At 37.7% G+C, this 23,315-nt stretch overlaps 1 protein-coding gene across 10 annotated transcripts in view; it reads left to right on the top strand.

Annotated features, from left to right (window-relative positions):
- FBXL13 (F-box and leucine rich repeat protein 13) overlaps positions 1-23,315 on the top strand; it is a 204,777-nt gene that overhangs the window by 164,340 nt on the left and 17,122 nt on the right. For 6 of the 10 annotated variants that reach the window (XM_077863928.1, XM_077863934.1, XM_077863929.1 and 3 more), the window contains 2 exons: positions 3,998-4,081; positions 7,237-7,323. In XM_077863928.1, the coding sequence (XP_077720054.1) occupies positions 3,998-4,081; positions 7,237-7,323 (171 nt within the window). Of the gene's footprint in view, positions 1-3,997; positions 4,082-7,236; positions 7,324-16,876; positions 17,140-23,315 lie in introns of those variants that run through there. The other 4 variants (XM_077863930.1, XM_077863927.1, XM_077863932.1 and 1 more) reach the window with 3 other exon arrangements.

The following is a 23,315-nucleotide window of genomic DNA, read 5'->3' as shown; positions in this document are numbered from 1 at the left end:
ACACCCTGGGCCAAAGGCAGACACCAAACTGCTGCGCCACCCAGGGATCCCAGTACAAATTTTTTTTATTGACATATATTTTCATTTCTCTTGGGTATATATCTAGGAGTGGAATTGTTGGGTCATATGGTAACTTTGTGTTTAATTTTTTGAAGAACTGCCAGACTGAATTTTCTACAGTGATTGGACCAATTCACATTCCCAACAGCAGTGAATGAGGATTTTTATTTCTTCACATCCTCACCAACATTTTTTATTATGTCTTTTTATTTATGTTTATTTTTATTTATTTATTTTAAAAAAGATTTTATTTATTTATTCATGAGAGACAGGCAGAGACAGGCAGAGGGAGAAGCAGGCAACCTGTGGGGAGCCCAATGCGGGATTTGATCTCAGAACCCCAGGATCATGACCTGAGCCAAAGGCAGATGCTCAATCCCTGTGCCACCCATGTGCCCCCTTATCTGTCTTATTAAGTATAGCCATCATTGTAAGGTATGCAGTGACATCTCATTGTGATTCTGATTTGCATTTACCTAGTGGCTAATTATGTTTAAATAATTAAATTTTGAGGCCATATGTTTTAATGAACAATTATAGTGATGAAATACAACATTCTATTTTAATATTAGTTAACTTTTAGTAATCTTGAATAAAGTGGTAAAGAGAACACAGGCAAATGTCATACTTAACAAGTATACTTCATTTCTAGTTTGTCTTAAAAAATTCTAATTTGACTACAGAAAAGGAAAAAAAAATGTGAAAACTCCAGAGAGAGTTTCATAGGACAAATTCCCCATAGGCTAAGAAAATACACTGAGCTATTATCAGGTATAGGACAATCAGACAAGCCCTGCATCTCTTATTATTTTTGTTTAAACAACTTGGTTTCTGTGAGGGAATATCTAAACTCCAATTCTTCTAACATGAATAAAATAGCATTCAGATCTGGAACCTAGATCACATGTGCTGGCTTCACAGGATTTAGTAATTTTTTTGTTTCGAAATAAGGAGGCAGGGATGCCTGGGTGGCTCAGTGGTTGAATGTCTGCCTTTGGTTCAGGGCGTTTTCCCAGGGTCTGGGATCGAATCCCACATGAGGCTCCTTGCAGGGAGCATGCTTCTCCCTCTGCCTGTGTCTCTGCCCCTCTCTCTGTGTCCCTCATGAATAAATAAATAAAATCTTAAAAAAAAAAAAAAAAGAAAGAAAGAAAAAAGGAGTCAGAAAACATAATGTATTCCTAACAGATGAGTCCATATTTGCAATAAAGTTTTTAAAATGAATGGAGTGATTTTATTTTTGGATGGCATACAAAACCATTAAATAAAATCAGAGATTACTGTTTAAACTGTAATTAAATAGATTATTTAACAATTAAGTAGATTTTCTCTCTTTTTAAAAGATTTTATGTATTTATTCATGAGAGACATAGTGAGAGAGAGAGGCAGAGACACAGGCTCCATGCAGGGAGCCCAATGTAGGACTCGATCCCGGGACTCTAGGATCACACCCTGGGCTGAAGGCAGGCGCCCAACTGCTGAGCCACCCAGGTGTCTCTTAAATAGATTTTCAAGTACTTCTTTCCTTGACCTGGACTTTTTCTTTTTTTTTTTTTTTTATGAAAAGGCCTAATATGTGCCTCAGTGAAAAAAAAAAGGATTTAATATTTTCATAACCCATTTTCAATTATGGTCCAAATGCTGTATTTATGATCAATAAAATGTAAACCAGTCCTACAAATAAAACTTTAAAAGGACACACCCATGTACCATTTCTGGGGTTTTCCCTGCCTGGCAGCTCTGGGACCATAGGATGAGAGGAAACTGCTCTTGTCCATCTCATAGGAAGTGTAATAAAAGTGATCCTGAATGCAAATCCAGAAGAATGGCATCTATAAGGCACATAGTCAGTTTCCCCAGTTTAGTGGGGAAAGTACTGAGAAATGGAACAGCAGAACCCCATATTAAAAAAATTAAGGACTAAAAAGTGCATTTTTTTTAAATTGAAAGAATTTAAAAGCAACAAAGAATTAAATAAGAATAAAAAAGAAAAAAAAAGAATAAAAAAGAAACAAAGCTTTTAAACAGAAAAAGTGGGCTACTGATGAATGATTATATGTCTGTAGGCCTTTATATAAAGATCTGTCCCCTTTCTAAGCAATTAAACATAATAAAATGAGCTAAAGATTTCAGACTTTTACATTAGGTATAAAGATTTACCAACAAATAGATTAGCCACACTAATTGTCTTCAAAATAAAGTTATAAGTTTAGGGGTCTTTAAGATTTGTTTATATTGATTCAGATAATATGTACCTGGACACAGGAAACAAGATAAGGAATTTTCTGGCTCTGGGATTCTGTGACACTTCTTTTTTCTTCTTCCTATGCTAAGTACTGGGGTAGGAGGAGGAGAAATAAAAGAGTAGCCATATCCTCTTTTTTTCTTTTTTTGTATTTCTATTTTTATTTTAAAATTTTTATTTTATTTTATTTTTTTATTCATGAGAGACACAGAGAGGCAGAGACACAGGCAGAGGGAGAAGCAGGCTCCATGCAGGGAGCCCGACATGGGACTCGATCCCAGGTCTCCAGGATCAGGCCCTGGGCTGAAGGCGGCGCTAAACCACTGAGCCACCCAGGGGTCCCTATTTTTAAAAATTTTAATTCCTATAGTATAGTTAACATGCAGTGTTATATTCGTTTCGGATGTATGTTATAGTGATTCAACAATTCCATACATCATCCCATGCTCATCAAAGTGCACTTTTTTTTTTTTTAAGATTTTATTTATTTGAGAGAGAGAGATAGTGAGAGAGAGCACAACAGGTGGGAGAGGGAGAAGCAGGCCTTCCGCTGAACAGGAAGCCCAGAAGCCCAGACACTGGGTATGCTTGATCCCAGGATCCGGGAATCATGACCCCAGCTGAAGGCAGACACGTAACCAACTGAGCCACCCAGACACCCCTGCTTGTTTGTTTCTTAAATTCTAAATGAGTGGTATCATATAATATTTGTCTTTCTCTGACTGGTTTATTTTGCTTAGTATTATACTCTCTAGCTCCATCTCTGGTATTGCAAATGGCAAGATTCCATTCTTTTTTTATATATAAATAAGATCTCATATCTTTTTTATCCATTTATCTATCAATGGATGGGCTGCTTCCATTATTTGGCTAGTGTAAATAATGCTGCTATATACATATGAGTCCATGTATCCCTTTTAATTAGTGTTTTTATATCCTTTAGATAAATACCCAGTACTGTGATTGCTGAATCCTAGGTTAGTCATATTTCTAACTTTTTGAGGAACTTCCATACTGTTTTCTACAGTGACTGCAACAGTTTGTATTCCTGTCAACAGGGCAAAAAGTTTTCTTTTTCTTCACATCCTTACCAACACTTATGTTTTTTATTTTAGCCATGCTGACAAATGTGAGGTGATGTCTCATTGTAGTTTTGATTTGCATTTCCCTGATGATGAGTGATGATGAGCATCTTTCCATGTGTCTGTTGGCCATCTGGATGTCTTTGGAGAAATATCCATCCATGTCTTCCATCCATTTTTTGATTGGATTATTCATCTTTTGGGTGTTGAGTTGTATAAGTTCTTTATATTTTGGCTGTTAACCCTTTATCTGATAGGTCATTTGCAAATACCTTCTCCCATTCAGTAAGTTGTCTTTTAGTTTTATTGGTTATTTCCTTGCTGTGCAGAAGCTTTTTATTTTGACATAGTCCTGATAGTTTATTTTTGCTCTCCTTTCCCTTGCCTCAGGAGGATTCTGTTATACTTTTTACAAAACATTAGCAACAACCTGAAATTTTTATTTAATAATGTTGCCTAACAAAGTGATTTTATAATTTAAGCATAAAGAAATACAAGACAGAAGCTAATTTTTTTTTTTAGTTTACAGAAATGGTTGTTATTTTATCAGAAATATACTGTCTGTACTAAATTATAGTCACAAAATTATCTCTATTTTAAATATTTTTAGGGTTTGATGTCACTTTCCAGGCATAAAAAATTAAAGGAACTTTCTCTATCTGAGTGTTATAAAATCACCGATGTTGGAATTCAGGTAAGGTAATTAACTTCTTTTATTAAAGAATTATAATGAAAAATTAGGCATAAATTGAATAAACTTTGTAGGTCACAATGAAAAAATTAGTGGATTGGAAATGTAACAACTCATGTGATCTTGGTTGAGATAGAATAAACTCCTGGGCTTTAGACAGGCCTTCATAGCCTAAAGTGACTAAGATGATTTGTTTTTTCATTTTTTCCTATCTACTCTCCCTTCCCAATGTTAGCACTCATGGGATAAATAAGGATAGGTAGACATTTTATTTAGAGAGTGATCTAAATCTTCTCATATAAAGAATATGTTCTGTAGATAAAAATGTCATATAATCTAATCATGAAAATTGGAAGAGTTTGAAAAATTATACCAGGTACTTAACAGTTAGGAGCTCCGGTACTCAAACACAGTGGATAGCATATTTTATCATAATTGAAAGCATGAGCTAAGTAATAGGATAAGATAAGTGTTTATGTGCTCAATTGGTACTAAAGTTCTAACAAGTTCTCAAGGAATCTGCTTAGCAGTATATTCAACTGTATAAAGAATTAAAAAGAAGGAACAGTATCCTTCAAAACAAAAATCCCAGAGAGGACTAACAACTTCCATATGGACAAGAATTTAACTCTACAATACCAAAAGGGGGTTACAAAACATTTAGATATCGGTAATCTACTAGGAGAAAAAGCCAAAGGGTTCTTCTAAGGTTAAACAATGATTTACCCTACTTAATTTTTTTTATTTTTTTATTTTTTTATAATAAATTTATTTTTTATTGGTGTTCAATTTGCCAACATACTGAATAACATCCAGTGCTCATCCTGTCAAGTGCCCCCCTCAGTGCCCGTCACCCATTCACCCCCACCCCCCGCCCTCCTCCCCTTCCACCACCCCTAGTTCGTTTCCCAGAGTCAGGAGTCTTTGATGTTCTGTCTCCCCTTCTGATTTACCCTACTTAAAAGTTAAACATACATTTACATAAAGCTTTATCCATGAATATCATCTAGTCAGGGTTTCAAAAGGTCTTTTCTTTTTTTTTTCAAAAGGTCTTTGACAAGGTAATAGGACAAAAGTTATTAAAATAAAACAGTTAAATATTTACATTTCTAATATTGGGTTATATTTCTTATACGGTGATAATTACACTTGACCACTAACCACAAATCATTCAGAAGTACTGAAACCGATCATAGTGATGACATGGCCTCTTAATATACACCACTTACTAATTTTTAAAATGCTCCTTGGGATGAAAAAATACTGATCAAAACGTGAAGCTAAATATTAGAAAGCCAGTGCTTTCTCTCATTTCTCTTTGACTCCGTGAGGTCCTTGGGAATTTGTTAGAACCTTAGTACCCAGATTCTGAAGGTGGGAGAAAATGACATTGCTTGACACCAGTGCCTCTTAAAGGAGATTTCTTAATGGTGCTACCTTTTCCCCTTACATGCCAGTAATTGCCCAGACATAATGAAGTACAGCAAAAATAATTTGAAAAAAAAAAATTCCACTAAGCCATGTTGTCAATCAGCTATTTAGAATAGCAGTTTTCCATTTCTACTCTTTATTTCCATAAAACTGTAGTTGGATTAGCTTACTGAGAAAGGTATAGGACTTTAGACAGTCATTAACTCCTTTTGGCCTTAATTTCCTACCCTGTAAAATTAGGGAGTTGGATTAGATGGTTCTAGGATTCCTGTAGCTGCAAAACTCTAGAATTCTATGCTAAAGTCTAGAGCACCATTTGACCCAGCATCTTCTCTAGCTCACCATTTATATAATATTTTAAGACTCTTTGGAGTCATGTTTGAATTTCCTGTGATGTCCATTTCAAATTCACAGAAGATAGCTTCAAGTTTGTGGTGCTCTGTGGAATTCTCAGCTCTCCACTTGCATTATCTTTGCACTTGTGAGATAAATCCTTTTATCTCAGTAAGAGTTTCTTTAAAAAGATTGTTTTTTTCTGCTAGGTTAGCCCTGAGTTTTCATAAGTGTTTAGGGTTTTCAACTCTTAGGACATATTAGTTGGGGCTTCTAGTGTGTTTAACAGTTTGCAAATTCCTAGGTTATTAGTTCTTATTTATTTATTTATTTATTTAGGAAAGAACAGAGAGACTATTTATTTATTTTTAAGATTTTATTTAGTTATTCATGAGAGACAGAGAGAGACGCAGAGACACAGGCAGAGGGAGAAGCAGGCTCCATGCAGGGAGCCCCACATGGGACTCCATCCTGGGTCTCCAGGATCATGCCCTGGGCTGAAGGCGGCACTAAACCGCTGAGCCACCGGGACTGCCCTCCTTGCATTTTTAATGGACATTCTTGACAATTTATTTGATTGGGAAAAAATTGAGAATATCCAAAAATAATGCTCTTTAAAAATGTTACCTTCAGGATGCCTGGTGGCTCAGCAGTTGAGCGTCTGCCTTTGGCTCAGGGCGTGATCCTGGTCTCAGGATTGAGTCCCATGTCAGGCTCCCTGCATGGAGCCTGCATCTGCCTCTGCCTGTCTCTGCCTCTCTGTGAGTCTCTCATGAATAAATAAATAAAATCTAAAAAATAGTTACCTTCCATGATTTACTAATAGGTTACCAGATTTTGTCCTGGTTCAATACATGTATGGACCTATGATTGTGGTTTTTCTTCATTTAATAGCACATTGAGAGGCTTAATGTTGTAATAAACATTACATCGAGGCTTGCTTACAATAGCTATATTATGGCTTCTAGAACCTTCCTCAAGACCTGATCTAGGAAATTTACTTTTCTCATAAGCTCTTAAAGTACCAATTGAGCACATAATCATTTATCCTATCCACTTACTTAGCTCATTCTTTCCATTATGATAAAATATGCTACCCCATGTGTTTCAGTACCTGAAGTTCCTAATTGTTATGCACCTGGCATAATCATACAGATGAGTGAAAAAAATGTAATATTTTAAAAATATATTTTTCAGTGATCTAAAAGAAAAAATAAAAATGGGGACTACAGGAGCATGGGAATGCAGAATTATTTAATTATTAGTTACACAAGATCAGCTATTCCATTCAAGTTCATGGAAAAAAAATTTTTTCATCATCTCATTTTCTCCTCCCTGCTTTCAGTGTGCTCTGTGTGTATGTTGTGGCTGTTAACCAGTTTTTCCTTTCTAAGGTTCCCAGGTTAACACTTCTGGGAAAAGTTTTCTTCTCTGTGCCTCCTCCAGCCCAATTATTAAGTCCCAAAAGAGATGAGACAAAGGTGAGAGGAGAAAATGACACGTAAACCAATTTCACAATTCCTTATTTGGATTTACAAAAGAGAAGTGAGTAAAATAAGGTGATTGCATTGAGATATTTAGATTATCCACAATTTATCGAGAATTCGCTTTCTTGTTACTTCTCAAAGGTAAAGATAAGAGATTCTCTTTTTAGCACAAGACATTGAAACTTATATTCAGCATGATGATTTAATGAGGGAAAATGAGATAAACATTTTTCACCCTGGTTAGGTTTTGCAAGAGTCATGACCATATTAAGAATAAAAAATTACCTCATTTTAGTGTTTTACTGGAAAACCACAGCACATGCAGATTAAGTGTCTGGAGTCTCAGATGTACTGACTTAAGATCTGGTTTTAATTACTTCTTCCAACTTTGTTTTTTTTTTTTTTTTTCCTGAGAACATTAAACATTCAATGATCATGCTAAACTAAAATTATTTGGTGCTCTTAAAAGGCACACACGGTTTAGAAAAGATGTTTGATACAGTCATAATGGAGCATTTCTCAAGAAATCTTTTCCTTGAGCATTTTGTGTATTTAATTAACTAACAAACTGTCAAGTTTGGCAAAAGAATTGGTTTAATTGGGATGTTGCAATACAGATAAAATGGAAGTTCTGTCTTGTTTGGATAAACCAATGGAATAAATGCAATTTATTTACTCTAATGGCCTTTTATACTCCCTTATCTAGTTCATATTTCTCATTACCGTTTTTGGGAATGAAGTATGCTGTAAATACATTAGCACTAATAGACATATGAATGTACACATTTTTCTTTATGTAGGTCATTTGCAGCTGGACAAAATTTTTATTATTTCAGTGTGGTGGGTTGAGGTAGTTGATTAAGAAAGGGCATTGGAGGGATGCTTGAATGGCTCAGTGGTTGAGTGTGTGCCTTTGGCTCAGGTCATGATCCCAGGGTCCTGGGATCGAGTTCCACATCGGGTTCCCCAGAGGGAACCTGTTTCTCCCTCTGCCTGTGTCTCTGTCTCTCTCTCTCTCTGTCTCTCACAAATAAATAAATAAAATCTTAAAAAAGAAAGAAAGAAAGAAAGAAAGAAAGAAAGAAAGAAAGAAAGAACGAACGAGCATTGGAGAGGGGAAAACCAAGTCTAGTTATGACTTACCACAAGGACTTAGTGTGTGTATGGATTGAAAAGTGTGTTTGTATATGTTTGCATGTAAATATATATGTAAAGCTATACTTACATAGTATAGGTGTTCAAATTAAATATGTTTAAATTTTAGCATACATCAGATTGCATGTTTACATGTAAATATGTGCACATCTATGTGTCTAATACATATGTATTAAATATATGTACACATTTTAGTGTATGTTAGATTACACACATATGTCAATGTGTCTGTATATTTATTATATCCAAATTGTGTATAGGGATGCTGTAAGATTATATATATTTCTAGGCCTAGACCAAATAAATGTGATCAATATTCAAAGCAAATCATTAAAATTAGTCTGTTAAAGTATGACTTTTTTGTTTATATTTTAATTTTAAAAATTAAATCTTGGGCAGCCCGGGTGGCTCAGTGGTTTGGCACCTGCCCAGGGGTGTCTGGAGACCCGGGATCGGGTCCCACGTCAGGCTCCCTGCATGGAGCCTGCTTCTCCCTCTGCCTGTGTCTCTGCCTCTCTCTCTCTCTCTCTCTCTCTCTCTCTCTGTGTCTCTCATGAATAAATAAATAAAATCTTTTAAAAAATTAAATATTCATGTAAATTAAAAGAATCTTCTTTTTACAAAAGTGTGAAGATGAGCTCTCTGATAGCAAAGGCAATGATATAATATTGGGAATGTGGGCCTAGCAAGCAAGCCACAGTCCTAATTTTTATACTGATTCTGTCTTTTCTGTGGCCACATCATCTTAAGTTATTCACTAAGCATCACAACAATTCTCTGCTCCTGTAGTGGCTTTAATTGTGAGGAGCAGGACTAGCACTCTGAATAGAAGTCCCCTTTTCTTGTTACTTTTCTATAACATTCTCCTGTAAGGGCCGGAGAACTTTGTAGGCAATACAGTTTCTGTCACAATTGCTCAACTTTGCTAACGCAGAGTGAAAAACAGCCATAGAAAGTACATAAATAAATGATAGTGGTTGTATTCCAACAAAACTTTATGGACAACAAAACTTAAATTCATATAATTTTCACATGTCATGAGATATTAGTCTTTGATTATTTAAACCATTTAAAAATGTAAAAGCCATTCTTAGACTGAAGGCCATATAAAAACCAGTGACAGATCAGATATTTGGCCTGCAAGTAAAATTTGGCAGTTTCCAATGTCTGCTCAAGAGTCAGACAGATTTTTACAATTTTAGTCCGTCAAGATGTATGATCTTGGGCAAGTTAGTTTCCTTCTCCAGGCTCTGGATTCTTCACTTATAAAAATGATATAATAAGAAAACAGGGGGGATCCCTGGGTGGCTCAGCGGTTTGGCACCTGCCTTTGGCCCGGGGCGTGGTCCTGGAGTCCCGGGATCGAATTCCGCGTCAGGCTCCCTGCATGGAGTCTGCTTCTCCCTCTGCCTGTGTCTCTGCCTCTCTCTCTCTCTCTCTCTCTCTCTCTCTCTCTGTCCCTCATGAATAAATAAATAAAATCTTTAAAAAAAAAAAGAAAAGAAAATAGTCCTCCTGTTGTGAGAATTGAATGATATAAAACATTTGAATACTTAGCATGGCTCCTGACACAGGCTGCATGATGAATATGAACTATTACTATGATTATTACTCTAATGAAAAAGAAACTAATACTAGTAAATAAAAAATGAACATATTTAGTATAATGGTTTGATAATTTATGTACCTTAGTTAAACAGTCAGAAAATAGATAATCTTGACAGCCAAACTGCTCTAAAACTAAGGAGATAATTTAGAATATGCTCCTGGAAGACATAGTTTATTTATTTTCTTTTTTTTTTTTTTTTTTTTTTTTTTTTTTAGTTTATTTATTTTCTTATTCCTATCAATGAATCAATGCATTTTCCCAAGGCATTTAAATATAATTGACTAAATGAATTACATATGTAAAAGCATTTTAAAAACCTAGAACACTACATAAATATAATTGCTTTATTCTTGAAAATAGTATAAGAGAACAAATCAGTTTAAAAGAAAATGGATCCTTGTTTTTCACTGGGATTATGATATTAAACATATTTTCCAATATGCATAGAATTTCCTTTGAGGCTTCTTTGACCCATGTTTATTTAGCAAATGTTGTTCAATCTCTAAATATTTGAGGATTTTCTAGCTGTCTTTGTGATTTCTAGTTTAATTCTGTTGTAGCCTAAGAGCATATTTTGTATGATTTCTAATCTTTTTGTTAAGGTATTATTATACCGGAACCCTACTTGTGTCCTAGTTAGGTGTGTTGTCGAGGGAGACTCATTCTATATTCATATGACCAGGTCTCAGTCTTTTAATGGGTCTATGCCCCAGGATTGTGGTCTTTACAAGTTTACAAGTGCTTCTAACCCCTCTCCCTGGCTCTGCTACCCTTAGGTAAGACAAGAAGGTCAGAGGGGCTAGAGTTGGGTATTTCTCTCACCCCATGAGGATGAGGACTGGCTTGCAAAAAACCCATGTTGGTTGGGTCCTGGTCAGTTTCCCTTGAGGTCAGGCTTTTGTTAATGAGAACAGATGTTGATACTGGCTCCAGCCACAGGCTTCTGGTTCTAGTAAGCCCGGGTTCTCTGTATTCACCTGTCTCTCCAGTTTTCAGAGTGGTGGTTTGCTTTGTGACCTCAATTATCTGACAGATCTAAGAAGAGCTGTTGATTTTCAGTTCACTCACCTTTTTTCTTGTTTTGAGAATGGAAGTGATAAGTTCCAAACTCTCATGACAGACTGGAAAATGGAACATTACTTATGGATCCATGGATGCTGCCTCAATAAGTAGCATCCAAAAGGGATGATAAATGTAAATTAGGCTTGAATCAGGTCTTGAGAACCCAGGAATGAAGTCAGGAACTGGAGGGCTCTGGAGCCAGGAGCAGAGAGCTGTCTGAGCCAGCCAGCTAGGCGCCATTGCTGGTGAGCACCGCACTCCTTGGTGGTCACGGGCTTGCTCTCCTTGAGCTCCCCTAGGGTGCAGCCTGGTGAGGCGGCTGTGCTCATACAGATGGAACCCATAGCTGCCCCAAAGTCCAGGTACTTTGATGGTGTCCATTCATGAAGATTCTTAAGCTTCCCTAACAACACCAGGATATTACTTCCAATCACTGAGTTGGCAAAAACTTAAATGATTAAGTTAAACTCAGATGATTAACTCCATGTTTTCATGTAAGACATACTCCCTGTCTCATTCAGATTTATTTTGTGAAAATCTTGCTTCACGGTTGAACTAAAAACATCTGGACTGGACTTTCAACGTAGTGGGCACTGAGATAATCTGTTCACTTTTTGAAAACAAAGAATCACTCTAAAATTTTTAAAATGGGGCATCCCAGGTGGCTCAGTGGTTTACCACCGCCTTCGGCCCAGGGTGTGATCCTGGAGACCCAGGATCGAGTCCTGTGTCAGGCTCCCTGCGTGGAGCCTGCTTCTCTCTCTGCCTGTGTCCCTGCCTCTCTCTCTCTCTCTCTCTGTCTCTGTGTGTGTCTCTCATGAATAAATAAATAAAATCTTTAAAAAAAAGAAGAAGAAAAGTAGAAGTTAGACTGAAGGACAGAGGGAAGAGAAAACAGCTATTAAGATATACGGAAAGAATGTAAGTGAAGAGGTTTTTATTATAGTCCAGGGGGGAGAGAGTGGCAGCCTGACAAGAACGCTAACAGTGAGGCTAAAGAGAAGACAATGGGTTGGAGAACATTTAAGTAGTCAAATCCTTGGACTTGTTGATAGTTTGGACAGGGATGAGGGGGAAGACATGGTTAAGGATGACATCCATGCATCTGGCTGCCTGGGAGATTTGTGGCACCCTCATTTTCAAGCTCTTTCCCATAGCTAAGTCATGTAGCCAGAGCTATGACCTACTATGTGCTATTCAGTATTTTGGCATTTACTGTTGCACTTTCTCTCTTGTGAGTGCTTCTGTCTGCTTCCTTGAAGCTCTCTTTGCTCTTCTACTCTTATGGCAACGTCACCTTTCCCACTCTCTCAAACCAGAGGCTTGTGGCAGCTGCAGGTAGGCTAAGGGAACTCTGTTGGAATTAATTTCTGTTTTTATGCTACTTCTAGATAATTTGAAGGTTGTAGTGTTCTCTGTCTCCTAGTAAGGATGAGTGTATGAGCACTGTGTAGTTTTGTTTGTTCTTTCTACAAATTTTATGGTTTGGAGAAGAGGGGAAAATTCAGACTTAGATATTATCACTGTTCTGCAAACCCAGACATGGCCTCCTGTTGTCTTTTATTATTAAAAAAAAAAAAAAAAAGTACCTCTCATAGAGATAGATATCTGTGTTTTAAAGCCCTGCAACCAGAATGCAGTGGGTGGTATTTATAACTACATAAGAAAAATGAGAGGCATGTCTTAGTGGCTCAGTTTTATCCACTCTCTTGTGTCTTTTCTGCTTAATTGTTGCATATTCTTCACAAGCTGGTTTACTGAAATCTCCTAAATGGCACCACTGATGAATTTTAAGAGCCTAGTTGTTGCCTACATGAATGTCATGTTCTCTGATGATCACAAAAGTATTTGACAACTTTTGGTTATGGGACATAAGCAGCAGTAGAGATGCTAGTACATCCACTTCCCTCATTGTTCTCTTACATACAGTTCCTTCTTATTTTGAGATCCTTAATCTTGACCTAACTGCTTAGGCATTTGAGATAACAAGTTCCTTTTTTCTTTCATCTTTTCTTCTCTAACTTTTAACCTCTCTTATTCTTTCCCTTGTGTTACAAACTTTTGATTTTGACCTTTACATTAGTAACAGATTTCTCTTGATTTATAAATAGAGAAGCAGAGAAGAGGGATTAAGGAATAAGGGATTGGGAAGGGTAGCTGTAATGGTGTAAATCATGAGCTATTTCATAGCTGGCAAAACAGCAGACTGAGATCCGTTGCGTTCATTTATTTTTTTTTAAGATTTTATTTATTTATTCATGACACACACACACACACACACACACACAGAGAGAGAGAGAGAGAGAGAGAGAGAGAGGCAGAGACACAGGCAGAGGGAGAAGCAGGCTCCATGCAGGGAGCCCGACGCGGGACTCAATCCCAGGTCTTCAGGATCAGGCCCTGGGCTGAAGGCGGTGCTAAACCACTGAGCCACCAGGGCTGCCCCCATTGCTGTTCATTTAGATGTGAGGCTGCTCCAGGCTGAGTCCAAGTAGGAGCTTTAGGGTTGTCAGTCCTGTGCCCTGCACCACTGGTGCTGGAGAACTGAAACTCTTACAACTACTGTGTGGGATCCATGGATACTCAGTCAGAAAGGCCTAGGAGAAAACCCACCTCATTCAGCAACTTTTCTGAGTCCTCCTCCCCAAGAATTGCCCATTGGCAGCCTTTTCTGGACATTTCCCTCTAGAGTGTAGTGTCTTGACCTAACAGTCATGTTAGATTCATTCTTGCCCTAGGAGCAAGAAGTGGATTACTCTCGAGAGACTCTTTTCTGATCTCAAACTCTTACTTTGAATCACCAAGCTTTCTGACTAGTTATGTTGTTTATGCAAGATTTTCATCATTCTCATCAGTTTTTAGATTCCACCCCCTTGGTGGTTTAGTGGTTTTAGTGGCTTTTGACACATACTGACTTAAAATGTCAAAGACGGATTAGATGTGTTGGCTTCACATAGTAACAATTTTTTCAAAAACCAACATTGATTTCTATTTGGTTTCTAAGATTAAATCATTCAAAAATTGTCAAAGTACGAGATTCCAATAACTCCACCTCTTCTCCAGGGATATAGTTATGTTCTTGGTTGTGAGGGAAGCAACAAACAGAGGATCCCTTTCCAAAATGGCCTTAATTGTTGGCCTTTGGTGCAGTGGATGCTCTGAAATCTTCTGTGTGGGGAGACAGGGCATCCAGACATTTGGACACTACCTCTTGGCCATACTGCTCAGGAAAATTCTTTACCTCATCCAATATTCCAGGTTACTGTTAGGAAATAATTGACTAAACTCTCAGTGATGAAGATCTCAGAAGGTCCCAGGTTCAGAATCATTTTACAGGGCTTGGGGAGAGGAAATCAAGGAATTCCTATGGTAGAATGAAGAAAGTATCTGGTGCCTTGTGGAAAAAGCAACTTCCACAAAACCTAGAACAGGTAAGAGCTTTGTTACACAAATTTGAACTTCATGGCTATTCATGCCAAGAACGGTCTCCTAGAATTTATTTATTTTTGATTATTTAAAATAATTTATCTATCTATCTATCTATTTATCTTCTAATGTTTCCTTCATTTATTTATTTTATTTAATTAATTTATTTTTAAATTGGAGTTCAATTTGCCAACATATAACACCCGTGCTCATCCTGTCAAGTGCCCCCACTCAGTGCCCACCACCCAGTCACCTCAACCTCCTGCCCACCTCCCCTTCCACTACCCCTTGTTCGTTTCCCAGAGTCAGGAGTCTCATGTGCCGTCATCCTCATCTCCTAGAATTTATAATAGAACAACATATCCTTCAGAGACCTAAGACACTTAGAATTCATTGTCACAGACAAACTCTTACCAAGATACTTAGACATTATTTTCTCTTCAAAGACTGTGAGCAAAAGAAATAAGCTCAGTATTCCTGTTGCTCCTCACCCTGGTGTGTTCCCAGTTGTAGAGGCAATTCAATAGAATTAGAAATCTGCCAGACTTTAAAGGATGTGGGATTTGACAGCTTGTCATTTTCCCACAGTCTGTAGGTTCCGAGGGATACTGGAGTCATGGGTACCATGTTTCTTTGGCTGATAAATAGCTGAAATGGAGAACACCCGACACCAGTCCTGGCTTCTTGCCCAATCCCACCGGGGAGAACTATTTTTGGACAATTGAAGCAGACAGACTTGCTAAATGAATGCACACATCTGTTATTTTTATGTTGAGCATAAAGCATAAACATATGTAGATGTTGAGCATCTACAGAGAAGAATTATGAGAGAATGTGTCAAAAGGAAGATAATCCTTTGGAGGCCTCTCCCAACCTTTAAGCTACCCCTGGAACATTAGTTTATCCTGGATAAAATGAAACTTGCCAAAAGTTAAACAAAACCTGTCAGATCGTCTGAAGGCAAAAACAAAACAAACAAAAAACCCCCCAAAAAACCCAAAACAATAAGGCAGGAAAAATAAACATCAAAATCCCACTTTCCCACAAGAGTATGAGTTTATGCTTCTTTTCCTTCTTAAATCTAAGTGGCCAATTCTCTCAGCCAAGTGCCTGGGCTTTGCTTATCATGCCTCACCTGACATGAACTGAGTACCTGTGGCATGTCTCACAAGAGCTATGATTTTTCCACATTATGACTTCTAATTACCCTCTCTATTAACTTCCAGCTAAATTTTGCACATGATATTCTTCACTCTGAAGCCTTCAACATGTGGAAGATGGTGAAATTGTGTTCTCAGGCCTTAAATGGCAGACAAGATTGTTCTAGGACCTCTCTGGTTCCAAAGCTGAGAGACAAAAGCCAGCATTGTTAGTCTGTCAAGTTCTTTTGGAGTACACAATTTCTTCCCATCTTCCAGTAAGCCTGAGATAGGTTTTCAGTTGTTTTCATTCTCTTAAAGGTAAGGAAGCTTGAGGTTAACCTTCTGAAGGTCACAGACACAACTTCAGGCCTTTTAAGTTTTCTGGCTAAATCGGTAACCTCCCTTGATGACGTCATCTCTTATTCCATTATGGCCCCAAATGGAAGATCAAAGCAGCACTGATGGCTCATGAACTTTAGTCCCAGAGATCCTTAAACGGAAGAGGTCAAAGGAGGACGATATGACTTTGTTTTTAGAGTAAAAGTTCTGAGTTCCCATTTTCTTGGGAAAGAATGAGAAAGAGAACAAGTAGAGTGTCTGGCTGTGCAAACAGATCCTATCAACTCTTTCAGGCTGATTATTATAGCTTAAGTAATTTTTCTATGCCCTTCTTGTCCATAGAAATCCCTGGAGGAGTGCCACTGGGCACCCATTTTATTTATCTTAGAAAAATAGAGAAAGTGTAGGTTATCCTACAGGCCACAAGAGAAATACCTGATTGACTTTTGGGTAGTCCAATCCTGGCTTATGCTTATTTTGGAGATAACATCTAAAACATGAATCCTGTTCTGGAATCCCCCCTACTCCTGCCAAATTCTTTTTTTTTTTTTTAAGATTTTATTTATTTATTCTTGAGAGACACAGGGAGAAAGAGAGAGAGAGAGAGAGGGAGAGAGAGAGGGAGGCAGAGACACAGGCAGAGGAAGAAGCAGGCTACATGCAAGGAGCCCGACCTGGGACTCGATCCTGGGTATCCAGGATCACAACCTGGGGCTGAAGGTGGTGCTAAACCTCTGAGCCACCGGGGCTGCCCTCCTGCCAAATTCTAATTGCAAATTTTAACTCAAACATATTTTGTTTTGTTCTTTTCCAGGTCTTCTTTCCAATATACATTCTCTTTGATTGCTTACCCTTTCTCTTCTGTAATTTCCCCACATTTGGCCCTTCTTTATGCACTTGTCACATTTTACATTTTAAAAGCAATTCCCTTGTTTTTACCAAATATCCACAGTCTATGCAGCTAGTGAGTCATCAAGGTCTACTGACAACCCAAAGATACACCTTTGAATAGGGGTCTCCAGAGAAAACATTTACTTTGGCAAATGAGCAAGACAGTTTATTTCGGTGTGACAAGAAAATATTAGAACTTCTATTTACAGTTATTTTTGTCTTGTTTTATTTTTATATGATATGATGTATTATATATAAGATACATATACTATATATTTATAAGATAATATATGTATATATTTGAATAGTTGTATGTCTATGTAATTTGTAAGTATATTAATACACATTTATTGAAATTTATGCTCAAAATATGTTTACTGTGGTATGTAAGATTTAAAAAATTTGGGATCCCTGGGTGGCGCAGCGGTTTGGCGCCTGCCTTTGGCCCAGGGCGCGATCCTGGAGACCCGGGATCGAATCCCACATTGGGCTCCCGGTGCACGGAGCCTGCTTCTCCCTCTGCCTATTTCTCTGTCTGTCTCTCTTTCTCTCTCTGACTATCATAAATAAATAAAAATAAAAAAAAATAAAAAATTTGGCAATCATACCAGAGAGCAGCAGAGTACAAGAGGAGTAGAATACAAATAATAGTACTAGCTACTATTTATTGACTGTTTACTATGCACCAGCGACTATTCATTTACTTTATTCATTTTAACTCAATCCTCCCAACAACTCTGTGAAGTAGGTGTCATATTAAGGTACCATGTTATTTCCCTGTTGCAAATGAGATCATTGAGGAATTGAGAGGTTGGGTAATTTATCCAGAGACACAAAATGTCTAAGTGGCAGGATATGAACCCAGGCTGGTGGGCCCCAGACTCTGTGCTCTTAACCACCTTTGTATCTGCAGTTATTAAACAGGGTGTGAGGAAGGACCGCACTTAGTGTCCTGATGGCAATCTATGGGAGCTCATTTTCCTCACTCTTATGCTAAGAGGCATCTTCTCTTCCCTCTGGTCATTCTCTCATCTTGAACCTCCTTTGCTTCTAGATGTTGAGGCCACAAAAATAAATCAGAGATGGATACTGCCCTCAAGAAGCTAAAGTCAATGCAGAAGATAAAACAATTATATAGCTATTTATATAATATTTATGTAATAGAAAGTGAGAAAGACAAAAAAACGAAAATCTATAGGGATTTGGAAGAGGCATGTCTTCCAGAGGAGGGAACTGGGGAAAAGTTTGTGGAGTAAGCCACATTTGGGCTGGCTTGAAGCTGAGGCTTATTACCCAAATCACCATATAATTAGGTAAAAAACTGTATCATGAAAGTATCTTTGGAAATGTATCTTTGAGGCTTTGGCCTTTCCCCTTTACAAAACGCCTCCATATTTAAAAGAAGTATTCTCCTTAGCCTTAGCTAAGCCTTGCTCAGCCTGGTTTCTCCAGCAGGGAGGGTGGGAATGCAGGGAAATGTCTCACTACAAGGTGAGAAGACAAGCTTTATAGAGTTCAATTTTGGTAGCAATGCCCAGATTTCCCAGCTCAGTGTGCCCAGGCCACAGCCATGGCTACACTCACCTGCTCTGATGCTTACTAGGAGCAAGACTATCTTTGGTGGCATATATGAGGCCCAAGAAATTGTAGCTTTGAATCCAGTTTATAACTTAAAATTGTGGAAGTTGTATTTTAGCCTTTGAAGCAGCCAAAAACAGTCTTCATTACAGAAAATGGTTCTTGACAGTACAAGATTTTTTCAAAATTACCAATAGGGAAAACTCACAAATTTTAGTAGTAGAATTCATCGGAACCTAATTAGGTAAATAGTCAAAAGTCGGGTATGCACCACAAGGGGAGTTTTTTGAAGCTGAGAGCTGCCACCTGTTGAGGTAGCTTAAATCAGGGTTTTGGCAAAAGTACGTTATTGTGACAGTAAATGTCAGTGAAACTCAAGTCTCCTCTACATACCCAATTTAGGAATGTGGTCATTAAGCCTTCCCACACTGTGACTCAGCTCCGAAGATACAGAAAAGAAATGATTTAACTCGCTGAGACATTTGGAAGTTTACTTCAAAATTGTTAACCCACAGCAAAACTGGTTGGTATGTGGGATGGGAGCCAAACTTCACAATTTCTGTGTTTTCTCCCCATCTTCACTACAAAAGATATTGTCTCGGAAGGATGCTTAGCCTGACATTTTCTAACACAAGAAAATCAATGGCATTGATATATGTATGAATCTGCATCACTGGAGCCAGAAAACATAATCTTATCTGTAGGGGAGAAATGGAATTTCATGAGTGATTATGTTGAAACATGCCTGCAGACTTAAGTTACTTATGACTTACATGTCTCTAAAGGAAAATATGAACTACAAAAAAGAAGTTCTGACTTACTTCTCAGATCTGCACTGACTTATGCCAAACATAAAGCCTAAGACCAATCTTTATGCCTCAGATTTTCCATGGATGAGAATGCTACCATGAATGTATTATAGACCTTCCAATACATTTTTATAAGTTATTCTTTAATTTTAAAACCTCTAAGAAAGTTCAGCTTCAAAGAATATTAGGGTTTTTTTTTTTTTAAGGCTTAAAGCAGAACTGATTCAAGCAGTCCAAAACATGAACAGATGTTACTGAAAGGGTTTTCAGATACTAAGTGCCTTGAATCTCCCTTTAAAGCTCACTTCATCTTTTAATAAATTATTCTTAGTTTAAATATTCCTTCTTACTTTAAATTTTCTCTGGTTCCCTGAACTCTGTCCATTCTCTAAGTAGTAAACAATGTTATCCTACTCCTTGTGACATAATAATTCCTATATTTATTAAAACAGAATTATTTAAAAAAAAACAGAATTCTTTGTACTCTTGAAGACACTTATAAAGATGGATCAACCAACTAATATATATTGAGAACCTACTGTATTATAAATATGATGCTTGTGAAGGGGGTATAAAAAGCCAGCAGAAAAACTAACAACTCAGGAGACAACAGATGTTGGTGAGGATGGGGAGAAAGGGAAACCTTTGTACACTGTTGGTGGGAATGCAAACTGGTGCAACCAGTCTGGAAAACAGTGTGGTGATTCAAAAAATTTAAAAAAAGAACTACTCTATGACCCAGCAATTGTACTACTAGGTATTTATCCAAAGATATAAACAGTGATTCAAAGGGGCACATGCACCCCAATGTTTATAGCAGCAATGTCCACAATAGCCAAACAATGGAAAGAGCCCAGATGTCCACTGACAGATGAATGGGTAAAGAAGATGTGGGGGATACACACACACACACACATCCCATATATATATATATGGGATACATATATATAATGGAATATTACTCAGCCATCAAAAGGATGAAATCTTGCCATTTGCAATGATATACATGGAACTAGAGGGTATTATGCTAAGTGAAATAAGTCTGTCAGAGAAAGACAAAAACCATGATTTCACTCATATGTGGAATTTAAGAAACAAAACAGATGAACGTAGGGAAAGAGAAGGAAAAATAAAATAAGATGAAAATTGAGGAGGCAAACTGAACTCTAGGAAATAAACTGAGGGCTGCTGGAGGTGAAGTGGGTGGAGGGAAGGGGTAACTGGGTGTTGGGCATTAAGGAGGGCACTTGATGTAATGAGCACTGGTCGTTATATGCAACTGATGAATCACTAAATTCTACCTCTGAAACTTAAAAAAAAAAAATTAGTCAAATTCCACACACCACACAATACTTTTGAGAGACTTCCTGCATTCCCATTGAAAAACTAGTTGAATTTCCAAGCTAAGATTTAAGACAAATAATTCCAGTCCTTCAAAGCCAGATTCCCCTCTGCACCACCACTGGGTAGCCCCTCTATACTTGATTATCTCCAAAGACAGGGACTTCACTGTCTCCTGACCAGCTGCCCCCTCCAGTGTTTGACATCACTTAGTCGCTAGAGAAGACAGATCTCCATACAAAGTTAGTTAGCCACAACACAGGAATAAGTCAAGTACTGTAACTGCTGAATCAGTTGAAAAAGACAAGTTCCACATGATGTCAGAGGAAAGAGGAAATGCTGTTGATTCTTGTGGTCAGGAAAAGATAGTGATTGAGGGTTAAACCACTAATATCTTTTTTTTTTTAAAAGATTTTATTTATTCATGAGACATGCAGAGAGAGAGAGAGAGAGAGAGAGGCAGAGACACAGGCAGAGGGAGAAGCAGGCTCCACGCAGGTAGTCTGACATGAGACTCGATCCCGGGTCTCCAGGATCACGCTCTGGGCTGAAGGCAGCACTAAACCGCTGAGCCACCCGGGCTGCCCATCCAATATCTTTTAGTATTATCTTTTACCTCCTAGGCTAAACCACCACTGCTAGAAAATTTCCCTCTTTTATTAACTTGTTAAAGAAAATAGTGGGCTGACTAGTTCTTCCCAGTCTTCCTTAGGGCTGAAAGGAGTGGAAATTAGCATACTCAGTGGAGGGAAGTCCACTGGGGTCATCCTGAGGGCCATCAAGTGATCCAAGGGGCCAGCCAGGCCCTTCCCTCAGTTCTGAGAGGAAAATGATAGGTAGTCCAATGTACATCCATTTTTACACATAAATAAGCAATGCCTTACTAGTAACTCACTAGTTACTGAAATCTAATATTTGTAACTAAAATTAATGGTAAACCATCATTTACTGAGGTCTCTAGTATTCTAAGAGTTTGAGCTGCTTCACAATGAAGCAAAACCTCTAGAGTGACTGAGCACATGTTGATAATTTCTAATTTTTATAATTTGGGGCAGGGACTTTTTAAAGTACGGTATTAGTATATCTTGAATTCATCATGGTTTCCTACTCATCTTAGGATATTTTTACAACTACTATAAGGCTTACTTTTATGGATCCTTTTGTATTTGTATAACTGCTCAGTTGTAAACTTTTCAATGTTATTTCCTCATGGATTCTTTTCATTCAGTTCTTGCTTTTTACCTGAAAAGTGGGAATGAAAATTAAGAACTACTAAGGTAAAGGGAAGGATATCCGATGATTTCCAGACCTTTGCTAGCCCTAGAAATTTCAGATGAACATTTTGGTACTTCAAGAACAATGCTAGAGGATAGATATTATTTTCCCTGATTAAAAAAAAAAAAAAAAAAAAAAAAAAGAAGGGATTCCTGGGTGGCTCAGCAGTTTAGCGCCTGCCTACAGCCTGGGGTGTGATCCTGGAGTCTCAGGATCGAGTCCCACATCAGGCTCCCTGTGAGGAGCCTGCTTCTCCCTCTGCCTGTGTCTCTGCCTCTCTCTCTGTGTCTCTCATGAATAAATAAATAAAATCTTAAAAAAATAAACAAAAACAAAAACAAAACCTCAGGTCTGCTTGATTCCAAAGACCCTGTCTTTTTGTTACATTAACACCATCTCCCATCTAATTCTCCCTTCCAGATTCTTTTGCCTCCAGTCATTTGACTGAATCTAACTCTAAGAATTACTAACCACATAGGTAAACTCTCATTAGCACTAAATTCAGGAAAACCAAATTCTGTTAACAGGAATTTGAATATTAGTAAACTGTTAAGCTGGTGTGTGAATGTCTCTTGTTAAAAAATTTTTTTTTGATGTAATAGCTTTTATTTTCCAACAAGATGTACCACATCTGTATTTCAAGGATTGAAATGCATAATAAACTGCTCCCATAATAAACTGTATCTCCCTTTAAACTCTTTGGGAGGGATCCCTAAATGGCGCAGCGGTTTGGCGCCTGCCTTTGGCCCAGGGCGCGATCCTGGAGACCCGGGATCGAATCCCACGTCGGGCTCCCGGTGCATGGAGCCTGCTTCTCCCTCTGCCTGTGTCTCTGCCTCTCTCTCTCTCTCACTGTGTGCCTATCATAAAAATAAATAAATAAATAAATAAACTCTTTGGGAAGAAAAACAAACAAAAAAACTAAGTTGTTTTCTTTTTTTCAACACTGTAGCTACATTTCAGCTCTGCAGAGTTTCTCATGAGCAAAATATTGGAAGTTTCAATGTGGTTTAAAGGGATGAATGTGAATTATGAACTAGTATGTGACAATGAATGACCACCAAGTACAGCCTCACAGAAGGCACTTTTCTCTTTGAGAAAGAATTAAAGGCACATGCAGAGCTGGCCGAGAAACTGAGAGAAAAGGGATGGAAAAAAGAATACTAATTTTTGTCCAGTGTTTTTCTTTTTAAGATGAACTTTTAAAGAACCTTGCAACTTGCACATCTTGAGTTGATAATTTGTGTGATATTCCTGCAGTTTTTATCCAATAACATTGTGGGAAAGGTTTGGGGAACTGAACGAGCATAAATACATGTAGCAAAATTACTTTCTAACCTGCCTAAACTCTAGGCCATT

The sequence above is a fragment of the Canis aureus genome, chromosome 21 (genome assembly GCF_053574225.1).
Source record: "Canis aureus isolate CA01 chromosome 21, VMU_Caureus_v.1.0, whole genome shotgun sequence".
NCBI classification, from domain to species: Eukaryota; Metazoa; Chordata; class Mammalia; order Carnivora; family Canidae; genus Canis; species Canis aureus.
The sequence above is the reverse complement of the archived record's forward strand: the minus strand, read 5'-3'. Positions and strand labels throughout refer to the sequence as shown.